This window comes from Lepisma saccharinum, chromosome 2, assembly GCF_977018435.1.
Source record: "Lepisma saccharinum chromosome 2, izLepSacc3.1, whole genome shotgun sequence".
Taxonomy (NCBI): Eukaryota; Metazoa; Arthropoda; class Insecta; order Zygentoma; family Lepismatidae; genus Lepisma; species Lepisma saccharinum.
The window spans coordinates 197,085,606-197,109,028 of NC_139230.1; the positions used below are offsets into that span (position 1 = coordinate 197,085,606).

The 23,423-nt window shown below is 39.7% G+C and overlaps 1 protein-coding gene across 7 annotated transcripts in view; it reads right to left on the reverse strand.

The window, feature by feature from the left end:
• Positions 1-23,423, reverse strand: part of PlexB (plexin B) — a 498,951-nt gene that overhangs the window by 95,528 nt on the left and 380,000 nt on the right. For all 7 annotated transcript variants that reach the window (XM_083117847.1, XM_083117846.1, XM_083117851.1 and 4 more), the window contains exon 5: positions 19,439-19,539. In XM_083117847.1, coding sequence (XP_082973973.1) covers positions 19,439-19,539 — 101 coding nt within the window. The remainder of the gene's footprint in view (positions 1-19,438; positions 19,540-23,423) is intronic.

Genomic DNA, 23,423 nt, shown 5'->3' on the forward strand with positions numbered 1-23,423 from the left:
GTCTAAACAAAGGCCTCTCGTATGGATCTGTTTATCTTCCTCGTGAACAGTTCCAGCATCCACCGAACTAACGGTGCGTCACGTACCGATTATTGCACGTAAACAAAAAGCGGTTTCAATCCACGTTCGGAACACATGTGGCATAAATGCGAGATCCCTCGCACGAAGATCACACGTGGATATACTGTCACATACTTGCTTAATCGCATCTCCGTGTAAGTAAATACAGAGGCTGGAAGAAATTAGTGCTAAGAAATGCCTCACAGCAGGAACGTTGTTAAGGAGGGGTTGGAAGGGGGGACATCCACGTGTCCCCCTCCCCCGAATTTCGGTCTTAAACAATTTACTTTAATATCAGAAAAATACCTTCCAAATTATTTATTTAGAAATCTTTTCATGCGGATCGTAATCGGTTACTATTTTTAATTATTGTACTTGTTGAGATACAGACTAAGTTGAATATTAACGTAATAATGCGTCTCTGGCAAATTCGAAAAATAGTCTACGTTTATTTTTTATATATTTCATAAATATTCGACACGTGACCACACACCACTGTTCATGTTATATCTATATTTTTGAAGTGATTGACATACCAGTTGCACGCACACACACACACACACACATTATATATATATATATATATATATATATATATATATATATATATGTGTGTGTGTGTGTGTGTGTGTATATGTATGTATGTATGTATGTATGTATGTATGTATGTATGTATGTATAATACACACACGTCACTGTTTCATAGTTTCAAATAGTAGTTCGCTGTATTAAACGAAATACGATATTTATGTAAATTCACCGTTAAAATTGGAAATAGAATTATAGGGAAAAGACATGAATAGAATCAAGGAACTATTACAATTGTTAAATTCTGACACAAAATATTTGACATAGTGGACCACATGTGATTCAAGCAACCAATCACAATACGCTATCCACCGCTAAATGGATCTTCCGTGATCATTAGTGCTTCTCGAGAAGAGGAATCAGTTGTGTCTCGCGCACTAGATGAAATGTGACAGCATTGGAGCATCCGAAAAAAACAATTCAGCAGAAGGACTGGATGGCAATAAAATGAAGGTAAAGTGTAAGTCTGACGAAACCTGTTCTCATCTTCCAATTGAATGATAATGAATTGAAAGGGTTTCATAAAAATAAGAATAAAAATAAATGTTTGTGGCACTTCTGCTTACATTTCTCCAAAGACATGCCAATCCATATTTAGCTACGTTAACGTGCAAAAAACTACGTTAAGTACATCTTGCAAAAAGTTACACAACAGGTTTCAAACTTGGCAACACCATTTATGGTTCGACTTGAAACTACAAATATATAAATTCAAATTCAGCTTTTCCATTGATGTCTCGAAGAATAGTAAACGAAGCACAGAAAGAACTTCTGCTATTTGTGCTCCTCTAAAGAGTTCCACTTTACATGCCGTGCATAATTTATGCACTGTTACCTCTAGGTCAACTTTACGCAATTAAAGTTTTTATTTTACCAAGGTATAACTTTAATTAGAAATTCTTATCCCTAAATTAAATCGCAAAAATTGTGTTTTCCATTAATGTAAATGAAGGTACGGACTGCTCCTTTCGCCACTCTTTGTATTTACAGAAAACTAACTGTTAAAAGAATTTTCTTTGTGTTTGTATTTTGAGTATATTCGTATTTCTTCCATATTCGGCTAATCGCGGTGTTGAGTGTGAAATGATAATTACAAGCGCAATGGCGAGCCCAGGCCGGAACTCGAAACTGTATCCTCAATAGGAAGTTCATGATTGATTGAACTGATAGAATTTCTGCCACCTTTGGCTCATCGCGACGATGATGATGAGTGATGAAATGATGAAATTGATGAAGGGACAATAATAAAGAACACCCATCCCCAGGCCGGAATTGATCCCGGGACCTCTGACATCGTAGCACGCTGTGCTAACCACTTCGTCACATAGGTCAGCCGATCAACAAGCTCGGCAATGGAAGAGGCTCGATTTTGTTTGCGAAAGTGTAAAGCATCATTGTACTCTGATTGATTGATTGTTGTTTTAAGTACACTTTATGCACAGAAAGGATAATCGGGACTGGGCCTACAGTTTAAAGTGGGATCCATTGTACTCTGTATGAAAGAAGATACATATTATTCTACCCCTCACACCAATAAAAATGCCAAAGTCCCGCTTCCGCACAAAATATCCCCTGGTGTTAATTTGAACAAAATAATCTAATATGTTTGAGACTGTGTTTCCCTTCAAATGAAAAATAGCGATGGGACGCAGTTCCATTTGTCGGTAATAACCCATCAATGATAGAACAGTAACACAATAGGCTCGTCGTTGATCAATATGTCTGGCACGTCATAACATGAAGGTGCAGGAAGCACGCACACCAACAACACAAACGACATTTTTTGGGTGGATAACATTCTGATGGAGAAGCATTTGTTGCGAAAAAATGACGGTAATATTCCGGCCAAAGGAAAGGCTGTGTAATAACGTTTCACTTGCATTACGACTGCGAGCAATTGTCAATGAATGAGGAATGCATTTCGTACTACAAGCACGTTTTATGGCGCCCCATTTTCAAAGAGAAAGCAAGTTGGAACCGAGTGTACGGTGCGCATTTGTGATGGGTTCCATGGTAACTTTGGTCACTTTATATACATTGTTGACTCTTACATTCAAATATGCTACTGATAACAAATATGTATTCATGGTTGCAATTACATATCTGGCGTAAATGAACATTTTACATCACCCAAGTTGCGCTTGTACACCCAACGGCGAAAGAAACAGTAGGCGAATTGTCCACCACTATTTTAATTCGGTCTGTATTACACATTGTGATCACAATGAATTGAAATAATGACGTCAATAAGCAGAGAACAATGCCTGCTTCGAACCAACATAGTTTCATTCATTAAAACAACACAGGATGTAGAATATTAAAAAAGTAATTAAAATACCATTATCTTTGCCGTTGACTGTACATTGTTCGCAAATGTAGAGGGTGATTCTTTCGCTATTGTTACAGAAATACCTGAATTACTCATAACGTCTGGTAGATTTTAAATTTACGCAGATTATCTTTGCCGAGCTCCCTTTGGAGCAATCTGTCCCAGTTTGAGGGAGGCGCCCCATTTTTCAATTGGCGACCCACTTGATAAGAAAGAGTCAGCGGACTAGAAAACAAAAAAAACAGGTGATGGAACTCTTATGTGATGATCATGCCTCGATTAATAAAAAGCTACTTGGCAGTTCAAAAGTTTTTAGTTTAGATTTAATACATTTTGATCACATATTGAAGATAAAATATTTCAATCTGCGTTTTTTTTTTCGTTTCTAAGATCAATATATAAGATTGCGTTTCTTAAGGCAACTTTATTGATATACTTTACTTCCCTTTTCTTCCACTTTAGGTTAATGGCGTGGATGAGGATGAACGATGATGATATAAGATTGATGAAGGGACAGTTGCAAGCATACGCAGACGACACAACAAGAGGCCCACGGAGGATTATACTGGCCGCGAGTCCAGACGCCAGATCCTAGGTAGTCGGCAAAATGCAGTCCAGGATGTGCTATGCGGAAGGGAGGTTGACATTTGGGTGTCTCTAGAATGGCAATTTGGAACGCACTTTTGCTCGTGACTGTACAAGCAAATGCGCCGGATGTAATAAGCTGTGGTCCTACTTCTAAGGGGCTGAAACTCGAAACTTCCAGCCCCGCTGATGGAATGGGGCATGATGTGCCGAAGGCCACAAAATTCACCCATGCTAAGATTTATGACCGCGTGTTTATAAAACAGAATCACGTTACGACCTCTGTGTGACTGCGGCCGTCTCGTGCACATCTTGCACCCAACACGTGCGTGTGTGCTTTCAGGAAGGTAAGTTGCTGAGCACGCGCTCGTGGGCGTAAGTTTGCAAGGGTAAACGTATCCCCTAAGAAATCAAAACGATCGTTCGTGGCGAATATTAACCTTAACTAACCTTTGTAGTCACGTTTAGCACGACTTTCTTTTAGCCTTTGTAATGGTTTCCAGATGAAAATAAAAAATAAACGTGGGGGATTATCCCTGGCACACGTTTGTAGGTTGTTAAAAGTACAAAAAGGAACTCCGAGAGAAAGGCTCTTTTAGTCGGATTGGTTACGTGACCCAATATACCATAAAACTTTGCACATTACTTACTTTATGTCACATTTGAACTTCCCTATTTTACTACGAAAATGAAATGAAAGATTAATTCATGATACAGAAGGTAAATTAGGACTATCCAAGCCTTGACTTGATTCGTACCCAGAAAGTAACACTACCGCCTAAACCCCGTACCAGCTAACTGTAGACAAGGCGAACGAGAACAAGTCTGCGCAAGTAGTGACGCGACGCGACTCCACCAATGAACAGGGAGAGCAACAGGATTGCGTAATGGACGACTGGAGTTACCCGCTTTCCCTGCTTCAATCTGTCAGCGTTGCAAACTTTTGAACCGATAATACCGTACGCATATGGCAAACGGACAGTTCTTTTTTTTTTTTTTTTTTTTTGGTCCAGGTCCGTACGCTTGGTTTAAGAATGTTTTAGGGAAATGTTAGGGATAAAACGGCAAGTGCAAATTTTGACAAGTCGTAAATTTGCGTACAGACTAAGGTCTGGACCGTACGTCTGTACATACCATGAAATTTCCGTACATGTACCGTCAGGATCGTACGGTTGGCAACGTTGAGCTTTCACCACTCGATTTCCGTCCTTCTCCTCTGCCGCTATGTGCGGCCCTGCTCTACAGTTAGCTGGGACAGGATATAGATTACGTGATCTACTCCTTACCAAGAGAGGCAAATATTATACTCTGTCCAGGCTCTGGAGCAAGACCGCGCATAGCGGCAGATAAGGGATGGAAATCGAGTGGGCAGAGCGAAGCAGTACACGTTGCTGCGAAGGCTGGTAACTGCAGTCGCTTTTCTCCCCTCCACGCAATCCCATTCCCTCTCACGTGTTTATTGGTTGGAGCCGTATCGCGTCACTACTTACGACTTACTTGTTTTCGTTCGCTTGCTCCAGAGACGCCGAACGAAAATAAATTGACTCAACGTTACCGGGTTTTGAAATGTGTACAACAATGCTGTACCTAAATCCCACCCAATTAGATTACTTTCCCATCTATTTGAGTAATCAATGAATACGACAGCATAAAATGGAACAATATAACATCACTGATCAAGTAATTAAACTGGGAACAAAGAAAATATAAATTGATTATCGCAATACAGCGCTAGTAGTAAATCAAAGTATAAGTTTAAAATTTCCCTCGGGGTAAAAATAGGACTGACATTGATTTTGGTATTTTACTCGGCATTTCTTCAACTCTTGGCTAATCGCGAAGATGAAGATGAATCGTGAGGGATGAAATTAATGAAAGGACAATCACAAACGTACATGGACAGGAGAGTACACTAGTCCCACAGATGATCATACTGGCTGTGACGCCAGAGCCTCGTTAGACAGCAACAATGTAGTCCAGGGTGCACTGTGTGTACGTGAGGTTGACACTTCCTTCCGTGTCTTCTGAAAACCCATGCTGCCGGCTCCCGTGGCGGAGTGGTTGCACATCGCGCTACGACGCCAGGGGTCCCGGGTTCGAATCCCGGCCTGGGCATGGATGTTTGTGAGTGTCCATTCATCAATTTCAACATATCATCACTCATCCCCATCTTCGCAAATTAGCCAAAAGTGGCACAAAAAGCGAAGTAAAATAATGAAAATCAAATCAAACCTTCGATGCTAAATGCACATGTAAGAAAATACTGCTATAACAACTTCGCAATCTACAGATAATTCTCGCTTACAATCTGGGGGGGTTAAAGTTTCAAAACACCGCCGTAAAACGACTTCAACTGTAAAGCGATCGCATTAATTCTTTGTACTCACGCATGCATGCAAGTAACGACTAGTGGCATTTTACTAGAATAGTATTTCAAATGCACAATAGGAGTACTCATAAAGAGGATGCACTTCGGGGAACAGACGTAAGAGAAAGTCAAGCTCCGAAAATAACAATAAACATGGATATGCCGTATTAACGAAAAAGATGTAAAGCGAAGCGCCTCTAGAATGGGACGTCTGCAATAAGGCAAGTAGGCTAAGGACCGAATGTCGGCGTTGTGGTCTAGCACTGCATAAGTATGAGACAAGCAGGAAGCTGTACATAGAATTCCACCACTGCTTTTGGAGGGCAAAATTCTACGCACCCAACGTAGGAACTTCCTTTTTCCAGGGAGTACTAAAATTTTAAGGACTGTTGTCGAATTTGTTCAACAAGAAGGAGAGATTACGGTTCGCTCGTAAACAACAGAGATTAGACTTCAGAGTACCTGGCTAACGGACATTACAACAAACTCACTGCTTCACTTCAACATGGTAGAAACCTTCTTTGACTAATTCATAATCCATGAGACTGAGAGACTGAAGTCTCTAGTGTGACACGAACAAGTTAATGGGGCTTTAATGGTCAAGAGACCACAGGAAACCCACGTCTATCAGGTGCTCGAATTCTAACATATCCCATTCTTTATTTATAAAATCCTTCGCGCGGGAACGTACAATTGCTCTTTTACTTCTCATGATAGCCCATTTCCACTAAATGACGCAGGTAAGAAATCTACTTGGTGATGTTCTGGAAGGAAGGAAAAATTATAGTCGTTAAGTTTCCTCACGAGAATGGTGGTTAGGCTATGCAGTGAAAATTCTCTCCTCTCACATCTATCCAACTATGCATCATGGCTTTGCTTCAGAAATCATATCAACAGAAACACGTATAAATATGAAAATAAATTTTGCGAATAATAGCCCCCTTTCTCTCTCCCCAATTCTGATATTAATATTCAAGATTACCCAAAGTGACAGAAAAGAAATGTTTAAAATGTAACAAAAAATCTGATAATATTACAATACGAATTAATTGTATTGCGGTCACCTGATGAGTTTCTTCACGTATTCCAAACTATTCTTGGAGTAACAGCAGAAGTTTCATCCCTTCTCCATGAAGAAGAGCTCACCTCTAACGGCGGAATGGTAAACACAGCATGCTACGACGCCAGGGGTCCCGGGTTCGAATACCAGGTTGGGCATGGGTGTTCCTTACGAGTGTCCCTCCATCATATCATATCACTCATCCTCGCGATTAACCAAAATGGAAGAAAAGCGACGTAAAATAACCTAATTCAATCAATCAATCTAAAAATAAGAAATGTTTAGGAAATTTACGAAAGAATTAAAGTGTATTGGACACGTGCAAGTAACATTCCATAGGCCTAATGTCCCACATCATTCGTGGAACGAACTGCTGCAGTGAAACAAATCTACCATCAACAAGACACTCCAATACACAAAAGAGTTCGAGTTCTTGTTTAAAGTACACTTTATGAAGAGGTAGGCTAATAGGGATTGGACCTAGAGTTTAAAGTGGGATCCGAACCACTGTGCCATGTGCCTCCACCCTTTAGTCTACTATTCCAGTACTATTTCTATTATCCCGTGTTGGTGCCAGACTAAGGAAGAGCAGGCCGCTCGTCAGCGTTCAAGCACATGGAAAACATTCACTGATCTGTCTCTTGTCACAAAGAACGTCCGCTTAATCAATGGAGTTTCTGTTATTTGGTTCAAGGCCGACGCGAAGACCGCTTGGACAATAACGAAGCTATAAAGGACACCAAACTTCACGAAGGATAGAAGGACGCATGCAAGTCCTTCCAAGTTACCAGTCAACGTGGAAGGCTTCTCTCGACACCCAACGCAGAGGATCTTCCGAGCCTATTAAATATAAATGGAAGCGACGTGATTGCAGCTTTTAGAGGGAATCTCCCTTCTCCGTCTTCTATTATTCAGATGCGTTTCATTATGACTATTTTCTTCAAATCTCCTTCACCTTGTTCAGCGCCATTATGTGGAAGGAACCAGAAACCCTCTTCCCTTCGTCGATTCAATTCACTCTTTGCGATGCGTGGTAGGGTGCGGTCACAACGGGAGCTGCGTACTGGAATTTTAGGCTTGAAGACAGGGAACAAAGACGGTTGATGAAGTAACAACGACGCATTGTTTTACACCAACAAACTGAACTTTCCCTATCTGCTCCTGACTGTGAAATCTCTCAACATGCTACAAGATCTTGGGAGTACTCCGAGAAGACAAAGCAAAAACAAGGATTCGCCTTAATGCGTTTTGGTTGATGTTTGATGCATAGTAAACGAGCTGCTCGATCCATGGCATCTTTCGTTCTCCAATACCACTCTCGCCCTCGGAAGCCCTTGCTAACCCTTCTCTTCTGCAGGCTAAGGCCAAAGTACCTGCCCTGGGGGGAAAAGGGCAGAAGTGGGGGCAGGGGGAGTAAGAAGTAACGGGGATCCAAGGAGTGGAGCAAAGTTTACACAATCGCAGTCTCTATGTCTAGAACCAATTCGCGCTCAGTGAATTAAGGTGTTCATGTTTATGCAAATCCAAGTCTGTGGATTGCCTCCTTGGGCGCACTCAGTTTCCCTTAAACCTCACAAAACTTCGTTCCTCATAATACACAAAGACGGAATGAACTTTCTCTTGGAAAAGTGAACTTTTGGTTTGGGGTCTGTCGCTGCATTTTTCGTGCAATTTAATAAAACTATTAAGGTACACAAGGATTGGAATGAAAGTGCATTATGAACAATTCAGCAGAAGGAGGAATTTGTCTGGCCTGTTTATTCGCAAGTAGCATGAAATGACGAAAAGCTCTATTCCTTACTGGTGTTTAGACTTCCAGTTTTTCATCAAAGCGTCTTTACCTATTCAGGAGTCTACGTCTAGGAAAATTATTTCATCAGTGCTCTCGTGGCGACACTACTTTGTGCCAACGTTCAGGAATCTGTGAAACGGCTGAAGAAAATAGTTTCCAACACTGAACATTCTGAAAGCAACAGTAAATTAAACTACAACTAATTTTGTAGTCAAGAATGAATTACCAGAAAATGTCTTTCAATAGTGCTTTGTCAGTATTTCTGGTGAAAATGAATTTGATGGTACCAGAAAATGCTGAAACGGCTTTTCAGTGACACGTGGTTTTCTACGAATAAGCATTTTAGGCTTCGAAACTTTCAGGGGGAAAAATGTAGAAATCACACAATTAAGACGTCGTTGACACTACCTCAACATGCCATTGGCCACATGTGAAAAACTATCGGTAGATAAAAGCGGCAAAAGGATGTCCTTGGCTAGAAAACAAATCGTTGTTGTATTGCATACATGGGGGGAAACTTAAATAACAACAAACTCAGTGGTTTAATAGTCTACTCCGAAGCCTTTCACTGCCCAGTGCATTGAGTCCCATCGCCGCTTGACCACTATTATTTTCAAGTAATTATCCAGTTGTCCAAACAAATGCGAGGTCGTGCCGAATAACTCGCTTTCCACCAAGTTTCGAACCCAAGTTTTCTTATGTGAGAACTCTATAACTACCTAGGTATTACGATAAATGTTAATCCTAATATAATACTTAGGGATGAAGAGAATAAAGAAGACGCAGTGTTGTCAGATATCACATTAATTCCTTACACATTTTTAAGAAAACCTTCTTTTGTCCTGTTGTCGTAAGCTGCTTATGTATTTTCCTAAGGCTTGTGGGAATTTAATAATGTACTTGTGCAGTTAGCGTCAAAGTGTTTGAAACATAATACGAAATTTTCATAGCATGCAATAATGATGAGCAAATTGTGATACAAAACAGGCTTCTGTTACGAAATTGCAACAACTTTTCTATAATCTGTATTTAGAATATTGGTCACAATCAGCTTTACATTTTTGTATATTTAAGTTTAAAAAACGTTAATACAATTATGTAAGCAATAAAATTAACTTTCAAGCTTTATTGAAATTTTAATTATCTTCATGATGTCATATTAATTAAATCAATCTTTTGACATGATACAAGAAAACATGTAAAAGCACACCTCGATGTAATCCTGTTGGTCCTTAAAAAAATAATTAAGTTAACTACCTCAATACCACCGGTCTCTAATGAACAATGTTAAGTTCCAAAATAGAGCGATCGCTACCTCCCTTCACCACATTCTACTGGAGACACACTGCCAAGTCGATTGTGGTGAGAGTTGCATCTGCATCAAGACGTAGCCTAGAAAGTTCCTCACACAAGTTTGGGGAGAGACGAGAAAAAAAATCTTTGGCGCCATATTTAGGGAACACTTTGGTCCCAAACTTGGGCCTTCACCATTCACCGTGCTGCGAAACAACAGATAGCCTGTAACTTCTCCTTGGCCTCTACTCAAAGGAACCGAATCCAATTAACTTCAGTGGAACGTCATCTAAGTTGTGAAACCCACTGCAAACAAAGCGAACCGACCCTGCTACCCTCACTCCGATTTCATTAACTCGTCCAACATGAAGGGACTCCGGGACACCACAGCCTTCGAGATCGACTTCCATTCAATAGCCAGACGGTGTTTGCACAGGATATGGAATCGAGACGTTTTCATCAAAATCCGTTTTATTTAGCACTATCTACTCTTTATTTCTCATACAGTCCTTTCGGAAAGAACTCCTAGCAATCCTTCGCCTCTCCTTATATATACTTCCAGTTTTGGATTTCCTTGCACCATCGCATTTTGTGAATCATCCCTACTTCTTAATCACGCAGACACAATTCATGTTCTATTTTAAACTTAGTCTTCTGATGCAAATGTACAGGGTGGGTGAGAAGTAACTAGACATTGAAAATTTGCTGTAGTGTTTGTAATATTTAAGCAACCTCAATGGAACTTTCTGTACATGTACATTATAGAATAGGATTATACATGTGCATACGAATTTCACAATATCGTAGCCGATAGGGTTGCAGGTCCATATTTTCTGCATGACACTATGAATGGCGAACGCTACCTGACAATGTTGCAAGGTCTGGCCCATCGTATTTTGCTTGGAAACATTGGCGAGCTTGTGTTCATGCATGCCGGCGCGCGGCCACACTTTGCACTCACCGTACGGGCCTGGTTGGGCCACAATTTTCCAGGATCTTGGCTGGGACGACGACGAGGACCTCACGAATGGCCTTACAATAGTCCAGATCTCGCGACCTGTGACTTTTTCCTGTGAGGCTGGGCAAAGGAGGAAGTGTGCAAGACAAAACCCTGCACTGTGGAACAATTAGAAGCACCTTCGGGTTGTTCCGAAGGAATTCCTATAGAAGATCGTGGATTCCACGCCGTTCCTTGGAGGAAGCTGGTGGATGCCGCCGGTGCCTGCATTGAATTCTGACTTGGCACATATGTAATCTTATTACATAATGTATATGTACAGAAAATGTCATTATATTACAAAAACTACAGCACATATTCAATGCCTAGTTACTTCTCACCCACCCTATAGTTTGTTATATTTTTTCTTGCCTGTGACTAATTCACGTTTTGGTAAGTGTTTTAAGTCTTTCCAAGTTCAGTGCCCATAATATGCCAGCAGTATGACCATAATTTAAAATTCTGACATAAATCAAATCTACAAGGGTCGTTCAAGGTTGACCGGGACTTTCGTACGTAAAAAATCGATGAATAGCCGGATCATGATGAAACGTGCGGGTGACGTAATGTATTCCTTCGTGAGTAACTAGCGCCCGGCATGACGTATTTCGCGCATGCGCATCAGTTGCAGCGAACATGGCGGCAAGCAGTGTGTCTGTGGCTGTGGAGCAGCGGTGTGTAATCAAATTTCTCGTGAAGGAGAAAGTGAAACCAGCTGAGATTTTTAGACGATTGCAAGCACAGTATGGTGAACAAACGATGTCGCGGACAAGAGTGTACGAATGGTGTGAGCAGTTTCGCGAAGGACGGGGGCTGGTGACAAATGAAGCGCATGGACACATTCGCCCGACTGCAGTCACGCCAGTGAATATCGCACGTGTTGAGCAAATGATTCTTGAGAACCGGCGAGTAACAGTGCGGGATATTGCTGCCGAGGTGAATATCAGTGTCGGGAGTGTTGAGACAATCATTCACGACCACTTACGCTTCCGCAAAATCTGTGCAAGGTGGGTTCCCCGCCAGCTGACATTCGATCAGAAGTGGACACGCAAGACGGTCTGTGAACAGCTTCTGAATCGGTTTCGAGCAGAAGGTGATGAATTGTTGCAATCCATCATCACGTGTGATGAAACATGGTTGCACAATTCAACCCCAGAGACCAAAAGACGCAGCATGGAGTGGGAAGAAATTCACGACAGACGAAGCACTGTGGAGCGATGTCCTCCAGTGGCTACGACACCAACCACGTTCTTTCTACGCCAAAGGAATTCGGGAGCTGCCAGAACGATGGCAACGGTGCCTCGGCGCGCACGGAGAATACTTTGAAAAACTGACATAGTTTGGTGTTTCTTCTGCTACCTATTTCCTCTGCAGAAATAAAAGTCCCGGTCAACCTTGAACGACCCTTGTATTAAACCACTCCCACATGAGAAGCAATGAAATAAAATGATGCGATTGACCGCATGTTTATTTCACGTTAAAGGCTATTCAAATGCATGCCTGGCCCTTTCGGGCAACCAGTCGATAAATTCTAGTGCCGACACTGATGGTTTGATTCAAACGTTGTCACAAGACGACCCCGGGCATTTCAACAGCAATGCAAGCGAAATGAATACCTACGTACTTTACAATTTCACCAAAAGCTATTTTAGGCTCGCAAAGTGACTGCAATTATCTTCCAATATATTGATGGCAGCCGTGATAGAAGCGGCGATACCTCCCCTTGTGATTGGCAGAGAGCATTTGTCCAATGGGAGGGTGTAAAACAGTTACATGCGACAAAGTACGAGGAGATGCCCATATTAACAAACATCCATCACTCATGGTGTGGGTACTCAGGGCAATCGGTTTCAGTGATAACACGTCTGCAGCGAGCAAATGTACGCCATGAAATCAGTCGAGGTGGCTAGTTCAATGTGTCGACATTCGCTGCCGCCGAACCCACATAAATCGTGCTCAGAGCACGGTAAAATTTCTACAAACATAGGATTATACCAGGTTATAATACAGAACCATGAGGAATGCATACAGCATAAACGTTGGAGTGTTCATGTATCACGCAATTCTCTAAATGCAACGATGATTCAGTTAGCGTGCTACTAAATGCATGTCGGTTGTGCAAATTAATGACTATGTTTGATAATTAAAAAGGGCGATAGGTGCCATGGGGTTACGCACGGAGAAATTTTTAGAGGCTCATCTTTGTCGAACGGGAATTAAATCAGTATTTTCTAACTATCTCTATCTCTAAATGATAACTGCTCTTTTTCAGATAAAACAATCGAAAATTAGTTTACTAAATACACGATCGCCTAAATGTTAAGTAAACTAATGAATCAAGATTCAATAAAACACAAATATGAACAATATAGTACACGATTCCCACATTTTATTTTACTTCACCATGCAGAAAAATCTATTGAACATTCTATATAAGACAGCATTGCATTTCTGGGGCCAAATACATGAACACGTGTTCAAGTATAAAAATATTATTATTATTACTATTATTATTAATAATAATAATAGTAGTAGTAATAATAATATTCATAAGAATGAGTGCATGTTTTATTGTCGAGCAGGAGCACGTGGAAAAACCAAGAAAATGTGACGTGGTGCGTAATTTAATTAAACTCACAACACTTCAAATAAAATCACTTCCATTTTACACATTTTCATTACACGGAAAAAAATGGATCACAACACTGATAACTCGTGACAGTTTTTATTCTTCATAGCTTTCGCACTTCCCTTTTTATATTTCCTATTAATTAGAAAACGTTACTTCTTCAGCACCTACGATGTAAATTGCAAACTTTCCACTTCTCTTACCAAAGCTGCAGAAGGTGTAAGCATTGCAGTAATTATTGCTCAAGTTATCCGCCAATTGCTACCCAATTTGACAAGGGCCTTCGGCGAGAATTTCAAAGTCACGAATGATGCCGAACAGCATCCCTACACCCCTACCACAAGTGAGATTTTGTCACGAGATAATTGCCATCAGAACTGACAGTCGAAAAGCTCGATCCAGTTTCGCCAATCAAGGCTGAGTACTCTCTTCTCATTCCGTCAGCAATACGTTCAGCTTCGAACCTCAATTTTTGAATGGACAATGACACTCTATGCAGACACAAAAATCCATTAGTTTCGTAGATATATTTTGTACATTTATTGCACGTAATTCGAAGCAAGTAAAAGAGGTGACAAAGGAAATGTGACTCATCAAAGCTAGAATATTAAAACGGGCTTTGCAGCAACGGAACGAAAAGTTTCACTGAGTATCTGAAAAGTGATAAAACTGCATGTTTATATTTGCATGGACGTAGAGCTTAGCTTATTCATAAAATGATGATTTCTACATTGATTTTAATGTAAGTAACCCACACAGCAAATACTTATTCATTTTTTAAAAAGACAGCCTAATAATTTCTCAAAAGTATGAATACTACTCTAGAAAATTAATAACTAAGTATATTCATTTACTTCTTCCGGAATTAAATTACTTCTGAAGAGCTTCTTTAAAACACATTTTGATACTTGACATATGATAGTCTGGTTATTTGCACGTTTTGTAACTTTGTCTTTTTAACTCAAACCGTGCCCAGAAATCTGTTCAATGGCTGAAAATAAGTATATATTCAGTTAACAAAGAAACATATCGTAATGAGTACTGCAGAAGGTGTATCCGTGAGCCATGTCTAAAACACATGGCAATGTTTTCTTTCTTTTTTTATTTATTTACAACTGTTTAAAACATTTATATGGATGAAATAGTTTTGTGTGTCCGAACAGCCACTCGCATGTTACATATTAAAAGCACACAAAATACAATGAAATATGATTCACGATATCGCACTGGTATAACTTTCATATTGTGCGATTCAATGTCTTTTTAGTGGACGGCAGAATTACTTTAGACACTGTTTTTTAAATGACAAAATTTGATACTGCTTCGTAATTCTGCATACCTTACGGTAATGCATTTTAAAGATTTATCTTGAGAATATATATCCGCATGTAGGTTCCTACGATAGTTACGGTAGTGTGTGGTCCAAGAGAAAAATTACAATATAGGGCCTCCCCGATGGCGCAGTGGTAGCGTCTTCGCCTTGTAATCAAGGGGTCCCGGGATAGATACCCGATGGAGGCACAAGTGGTTCGGATCCCACTTTAAACTGTAGGTCCAGTGTCGATTAGCCTTACTGTGCATAAAGTGGACTTAAAAACAACAAATCAAATAAACAATTACAATAAAAGAGTGCCAAAAAATCACTCAAAAGCTACATCCACAATGCAATTCACGGCAGGAAAGGGAAATGAAAAGCAAAAAGTTATCAAATTTCAGGTTTCTTGAACCTTCGTACTATTATTTTCATAATGCGTTCTCTTCCACCGGGTTTTCTAGTGATATGAACCGAAAAAAATGCACTGTGAATGCGTGTAGGTCTGAAGCTGTCCCTATTTCACTGCATTAGACCATTATCTCTACACACAAAAAGCTAAGGCTGTCCGCTGCGACAGCAGAGAGCGTATCGCGCTTCGATGTTATCGAGGTTTAATGGATGCTCAAAGCGAGACGCCGAGAGGTAGAGGAAAATGCCCCGAGGTCCCATGAAGGTAATGTTTGATGCAGCTTCTTATCTGAGCGTCTCTTATTGATAAGTGGCCTCCCAACTCCAAATGAGGATAGTCTTGGTCGTTTGGTGTCAAATAATTATACTTGAATAATTTTCGTTATGCGAGGACGGAGTGTTTAAAGTGTTCGGAGGCGCTGGAATAGAACACCAAGTGCGCAATAGCTTTTACGGTAAAGATAGTTAAGTGGAAAACATTCGGAAGTTGGAAGATAGAGTTCCCCTGTGCGCATTATTAGCTTCCCCAAAACAATGAGCCAAGAAAACCTGGTGGGCCATTAAGTGTGAAAGAAACAATTATTACAACAAAAAACATATCACTATACGTGTGAAGGAAACTGTTGAAAGTTACAATGGAAAATGGAAGTTTTACTTTTAGCAATAGAAAGCAAGAATCAAGTTTCATCATTAAAAATCAGTTTTACTGTCTTACAATCGCACACAATAGTTTAGGAATTGGTGACGCCTACTTTAGAAGAAAAAGAATTCTGAAACTTTTCAGTATTTAATATAGAGATTAATGATAACGGGGCCAGGATGGAGCATGCAAATGTGAGAATGCATTTTTTTGGAGAGGGTTCTACAATTCCTCTATCTTACTTTATTTAGGATTTTATTTAACGGAACTCCAAACCCTGTAGTCTAAAAGTAAAATTATTGTAACTATTAATGTTATTAATTGGTTTATGCTTTTAGCATAAAAACTTCAGCTTGTCATTTCCTGAGTACTTTTTCGCAATATATCAACGGCATCATGCTTTCAAAAAATATACAACTTTTGTTACCAGATGCACTGTTCAGTCAAGCTGATAAATTATAATGGGACGTGAAAAAATAATGAACATAACTGTACAACAAACACTTATTAATAACCAAATGCATTCCACAAGCATATTTAATATACTTTTTTATGGAATGGTCAAAATTTCACCACAATCGTCTTTCTGTACACAAATCTGGTTACAATAAAATTATTCATTTACTCGTTAAATAAAAATCCAAATTAAGATATGAAATCTACCGTTCCAATGCAATTTGGGAACAAAAAATATCCATCTCTTTATGGAATATTCTCAAGCAAGGAAAGGGTTCAATGAACACCGGCACATCAAACAAAAACTCAACCCATTAAACTTTACACCATGTATGCGCGCGTGCTGATGTAAATTTTATACATAATATTGCTCCTCTGCTTGCGAGGGATTTGAGTTGAAGGGGATACGGCGCACATCACAGATAAAATTTCTGGGTCTGTTTAGCAGAAAACACACGCTTGATATTAGTAAAGAGGCTATCGACAGAGAAAAGCGGCGGGCGGATGCTGCAGAGAGAGGGAGCCCAGGCCGCAGAGAAATTAAATGAAACTGCTCTACAGGAAAGAACGGCAATTGAATTATGTATCCAATGTACCTGCGTATATCTCGTTTTTGCCAACGCTGTTAGTAATTAAGTAACTCACTGCTTCTATTTTGGTGCACTTTATTTTGATTGATAGCGTTAGAAGTCGTCTCTCAAAACGAGATATGAATCCAAAAACATCAGCATCTCCTATCCTGAATACGAGGCAAAGGTAGGAACGCATACTTTTATCAAAACTCCAAACACACATTATATGATATTCAAGTTTTGAAAAGGCATACCAGGGTGGAAGATCAATGTAGGTTAAAATTCACATTAAAAGTGAATCTTTCTGGACACAGCGATAAAACAGAAAGACCGAAAGGCTAAAAATATAAAATTGTGAAAAGAACCGAGAATGACTCACCAGACTGCCTAAAGATTTATTACGTATTATATTTCATGGTGTTAACCGTAATCCTTCTCTCCACATGGGATGGTGCGAAATATAATAATCTTCATATTATATTGAAGGTGTATCTTTCATGATTATATAACTCACTGTTTTTATTATGCTGCACTTTCATCTGACTGACTGTGATAGACACTGCTGCATTACTTGCACTTGCACGTGGTTCGGATCCCACTTTAAACTGTAGATTCAGTCCCGATTAGCCTATCTGTGCATAAAGTGGACTTAAAACCTCAATTCAAATTCAATTCAATATATGCACTGCCACACACAAACACTTGTGTCTAGTGAAGCTGTGTTGGTCCACTCAGTAGGGCATCTGATTGCCACACGAAAAACTCTGAGTGTGTGATCTCAAACAGGAATATTTTCGTTGATGTCCCTGCACAAGCGACTGTGGAGATCACGCAGCCACTCATCAATTAGTGTTGCCCACGAGACGAGACTTTGGCATGTCTCGTCTCGTGGAAATGCTGTGAAATGCTGTCTCTTCTCGAAAATATTCGTTTGTCTCGGGACACATGATCAATCTCGTCTCGTCTCGAATTTTTAAAAGCCTGTCCCGTATCGTCCCGTGGGCAACACTATCATCAATATGTTCTGTGGGAGGAAGACCCCTGGAGCGTGATGCTGATCACATCACCTCCAATGTGGATGGGGTGGAGAATATGTAGGGTCCTTCCTCCACATCCTATGGGTGCCTTCACACAGGGGATAGCTTTATCCTCTAGTAGTATACCACAAATCAATAAATGTAAGATTGATGTGTTAAAATGAACGATTTGGTTTATTTTACTTCGCATTTCTGCCACCTCTGGCTAATTGCGAATATGAGGATGAATGGTGATGAAATGAAGTGGATAAAAGGACAAACACAGAGATGGCACAAACCCAATTCTTACAGAAAATTATACTGGCTGCAGGTCCAGGCGCCAGAGCCTCGTTACTCTGCAACAATGTAGTCCATGGCGTACTACGCGGAAGTGAGGTTGCCATTTGGATGTTTTTACACCCCGATGTGTTGAAAGTATTATTCTTCATTCGTTCATTTAGTTAGTACATATTTATATGTATATGTTAATTTAAAATGGAAGTACGTATATACCATGGTAATGCAGGAATGATCGTGTGTGTAGGTTTATACAGTATATACATAAAAATTGTCCCTATACTCTGTCCCAGCTAACTGTGGAGGAGGCAAACGAAAACAAGTCACTGCGCAAGTAGTGACGCGAGACGGCTCCACTAATGAACACGTAAGAGGAACGGAATTACGTGGAGTGGGGAAAAGCGACTGCAGTTCCCAGCGGCGTGTGCAGCTTCGCTCTGGCCACTCGATTTCCTTCGCTTCTCTGGCGTTATGCGCGGCCTTGTTCCACAGTTAGCCGAGACAGGGTATAATGGTATTCTCGTGAGAGAAAGAGTTCTGTCATTATTTTCTGCGTAGACCTATAGAAATGAAAGCGGTTATATCACATTTCTTTCTACAGTCCAACGGACGACAAGGATATACTTGTCCTGTTCGCCCCTTACAAGGTCTTCCACCAAAGTGTGCCACAGGAGGAATTCCAACCAGCATATCGCACCAGAAAAGCAATGACACAAGAAAACGACGTCGTCCTGAAAGTAATCAGAGAAAGAGGTGCGAATATTTGTAAACATTGGACGAAGAATGGGACAAGAGACCCGGTCCCAAAGAGTCGAGGCTCCATGCATTAGAGTGGGCATGTGTCGGTATAAGACGGCTCGCGCCACTTCCCATCTGTCGCATCCAATTCACTCTCCCAGCATCCCTACAAACCCAGCATGCATCGCTGTTTGTGTTCCCCGCTACGCTCGACAATTGTCTACCCGCGGCCATCCCACTACCGTTTTTATTAGATTACCTTCTTCCTCTAGGAATGAATAAAAGCTGCTCTTACCTCTTCTCCAGGGAGCACCAGCCACAGTAAGGATCCCTTGCTTCCAGACACGCCGAGCAGTTTGTGTAGGTGTTACAGTGCTCCACCTTCACTTTGCTAACCTGCAAAAGGAAATGAAGAAAGGTGAAAGACGACAAAGGAAATCACATTCGTTTACAGTTCCCAACAAAGACTTAATGTATAAAGAAAGATAGGGGGGAAAAAAAACAGTTCGTTTGAAAAATCGTTTGGTTTCTCCGCTCGTTTGGAAACAAGAAAAGATAAATCGATGTTATGCATAAGTTCTACTTCGGTTCTACACCTGTAGTGCCGTGCTTCTTTATGTACCGACTCAAGACTTAATATATTGATTAGTTAAATATAAATGTTTTTCATTCAAGTTCCTACAATAAACGCACATAAGCGTTTGTCTTAATAATGTATATACTTTCTTATTCCCGACTTAGAATGTATTTTCAAGTTGTTTTTATATGTGTGTATATATATATATATACACCCCCACCCCCCCCCCCACACACACATACATATATATATCCTTCATTTCATAAGGGTATTGATTACGTTGTCTAACGAATTTGTACCACGTATTACTTCAAATTATAAATCACCCATTATCCGGTCTTTCATAGATTATCCTATTTATCTTGTGTACTTTCTTATTTTATTCTATTCTGCACTTAAAACGAGAATGACAAAATATATAGAATATGGAAAAAATACGATAAATATTCATTTAATTATTACATTAGAAACACATACAGTTAATTGATAAGCATATAAAAAATTAAAGCCACCTTACGCTTTGCAAGATGCCATGAGGGTATATAGGAGGATGTAGAAGTAGGGTTCCGCACATTCACAATCTCGACACCACGCTCGGCTAACGACTGGACCACTACAACTTTTGAAAAACCATAAATCGTGCTATTTGCGTACCAAAAACGTATATCAATTGCATCAGAAAGATAATAAAAGTGAAGGTGCTAGAGAGTTTACATTAATATTTACTGTCCGGAATATGAACCCACATGAAATGATGACTATCTTGAAAAAGATTCCTCTTTTTGTTTGCGATATTTGATTATTAACGTCGCATGTTTCAACCACCGAGTTAACAGAGTTGATGATAATGAACGAGATTAAAGGTTATGGGCTACAAAATCTCGTGCAGTCCCTAAGAGCCATTAAACCTAAGCGAACGAAATATCGTCAAAGTAAACCGTCACAACATTAATTCTTATTCGAAATCTATAAGCACGTTCTTGGAAGATACAAACAAATACGGTCACACTTATAAACTTCCTCTCAAACGATACTTTCCTTTGAGTACATCTACAAATTGGACCAGTATATCGTGACGCGGATCACATGCTATATGCAAATTTTTAATATGCATGTCTAGCCTTGACGGTGAATTCACGTGTGTTGGATCTTCTGTACTAATATAATAAGAACGCACTTTGAACTTTAGATGGAAGATATGAGTCAAAATTGCTGATGCGAATAACACGAACTTCGCAGAACGAAAGGGTTGCACGCAAAAGTCTCCTCTTCGGAAAAGGTTCCATGTGAAAGATCTTTCGAAGTTGAAGGTCCCACTTGAATTTGGTTTCATTGATTAAAATCCTAGTTATACCAATACGAGCTTGCACTTGCTTTGCGTGGCCTATTTTCTGGTATTGCGTGATCACAGAGCAAAAGGGGACACACCACAGACAAAAGAAGATCCAGCGCATTAACATTCGAGCTATGTAAGGCAGATTTATCCAACCTTTTGTTAAGTGGAATGAACTGTACGGTGTTGGTTGCAGCCTGCGAATAATTTAAAACATCGATGAATATCCCAACAATTTCCACGAGTTTTCTACGAATTACATGAACATTCCCCCAGGAGGCCTGGACCGTCGAACCCACAAGGAATGCAAAGAATGGTCATTGATTTAATATGAACACTAAATGCATGCATAAAATCAGTATAAAGTGGAATTTACAGTTTTCAAATAAATAACGAGTTGAAAAATACCTCGACAGAGCCTGGACATAATTCGTTTAATGGTTTTCAGCTGCGTTAAAGTTAAACGATACGTGTGTATTTAAACTATAAGATTGGCGATTGAACCTCATTTTTCTAAAGTAACTCCGACATAATGCTCATTATCGAGTCATTCTAGCAACTATGATCTTGCGTGGAAACCAAATGAATGTGTTGCACACTCCTGTTCACATAAAGGGGCACACTTTATACGGTTTAGCAGTTCAAACATGTGCCACTTTATCTGAACAACAGTGTACAGTGACTTATATTTTGCACCTACAAATCATTTCACAGTGCTTATGTGAAATTGAGTATCCCATTAAACATACCTACATAATCGAATAACCAGCCTGATGCATCCTTTAGAAAATATATATTTATAAGAATTACAGAAACCAATAAAATATGATAGTGTCCGCTTAAAAAACGAGTTAAAAGTTTTGCACGAATAATATCAGGGGATACAAAACCACCATACAAATGCGTCAAACCGACTTCTTAAGGGAGTGGTTTACGATGCATTTCTGATTTCAATAAATCATCCAGGTGGATAATGAAAAACTAGAATGGTTTCTTCTGATATATCAATTATTTACGTGTGATTTGTATGATGCCAATATTACCTTGCGAACATACTGCCGCATATTAGAAACGCTGAAATTAACTACTAAACTTTCGGTCATTTTGAAAAGTTTACTCTGTTAGAAACTTTCTTGTCTGTATAATAAACGCATTGTGAAAGTTTTCCTTTGCGTCACTTAGCAACGGAATTGGGTGCAGTTTCTAAGGCAACATTTCCTAAAAGTTTTAACAATGAGATAACCCTACTCCAGAAAAACGTTCTCCAACGAGAACTGGGATATTTGGAATCAGGATATAGTTAGCTGTAAATTTACTTTGTAATGTCCATCCGTTATTGTTAGAAACAAAAATATGAGTAACTAAATTACATTTCATTGATTTCGATTGATTGATTTAGTTTATTTTAGCGCCACTTTTGGCTAATTGCGAAGATGGGGATGAGTGATGATATGATGAAATTGATGGATGGACATTCACAAACATCCATGCCCAGGCCGGAATTTGAACCCGGGATTCCTGGCTTCGTAGCGCGATGTGCTAACCACTCCGCCACGGGGCCCGGCAAAATTACATTTCAAAATTATCTTGAAGCAATTTGTAAAAATGTTGAGATAACATTTGCTACTTCAGCTGAAGAACACACGGCAACATTTTTGTTGTAATTAAGATATATGTAAGATAGTATTTTACTACAATTTAGATTGCTATTGTGGTAAACATTATTACGTTATAATGCGGGTTGCGGGTTTCAAGACAATGCAATAACATTTCTTCAGTAACAATTAGCACGATTAAGTTAAGAAGTATTATACAAACAGATTATCATGTAAAAACAACTATCAGATTCAAGCAGAACAAATCAGTCCATGTTTATAGTTAATAAGGATAATTTAGATGAAATGATCCTTGAATAAACGAACTTGAAATTCTTAAAGCGCCGAGATGCAATGAAAAACTAAATTTGGTTAACATTGGGATAATATATAACTTTCTTCCATAACTTTTTGTACCAAAAAAAAACAACAACTGAGACCATATCCGTGAGAGACTGGAGAGCACTGCCATTAAATACACCGATTCGGATGAGCATTTGTCAAATGTCTAGGCAGTGTAATTACTGTCTACTTGAAGGATCCCCTAATTTGCCATGTTAGTCACCGCGATATGCCCGACAAATACACATCTCTTTTCGCGAATTTTGTAATTCCCTCACATCATCAATGGAGGAGTAACAGGACGCAGCCACACCTTAGGGATCACACTTTCCAGGATATCACCGATGCTCGAGTGCCGATAAGAGGGCTGGGCTATCAACACTCCACGAAATATCTGTGAAATATTAGTACTAAAAATATAGCCTACATGCAA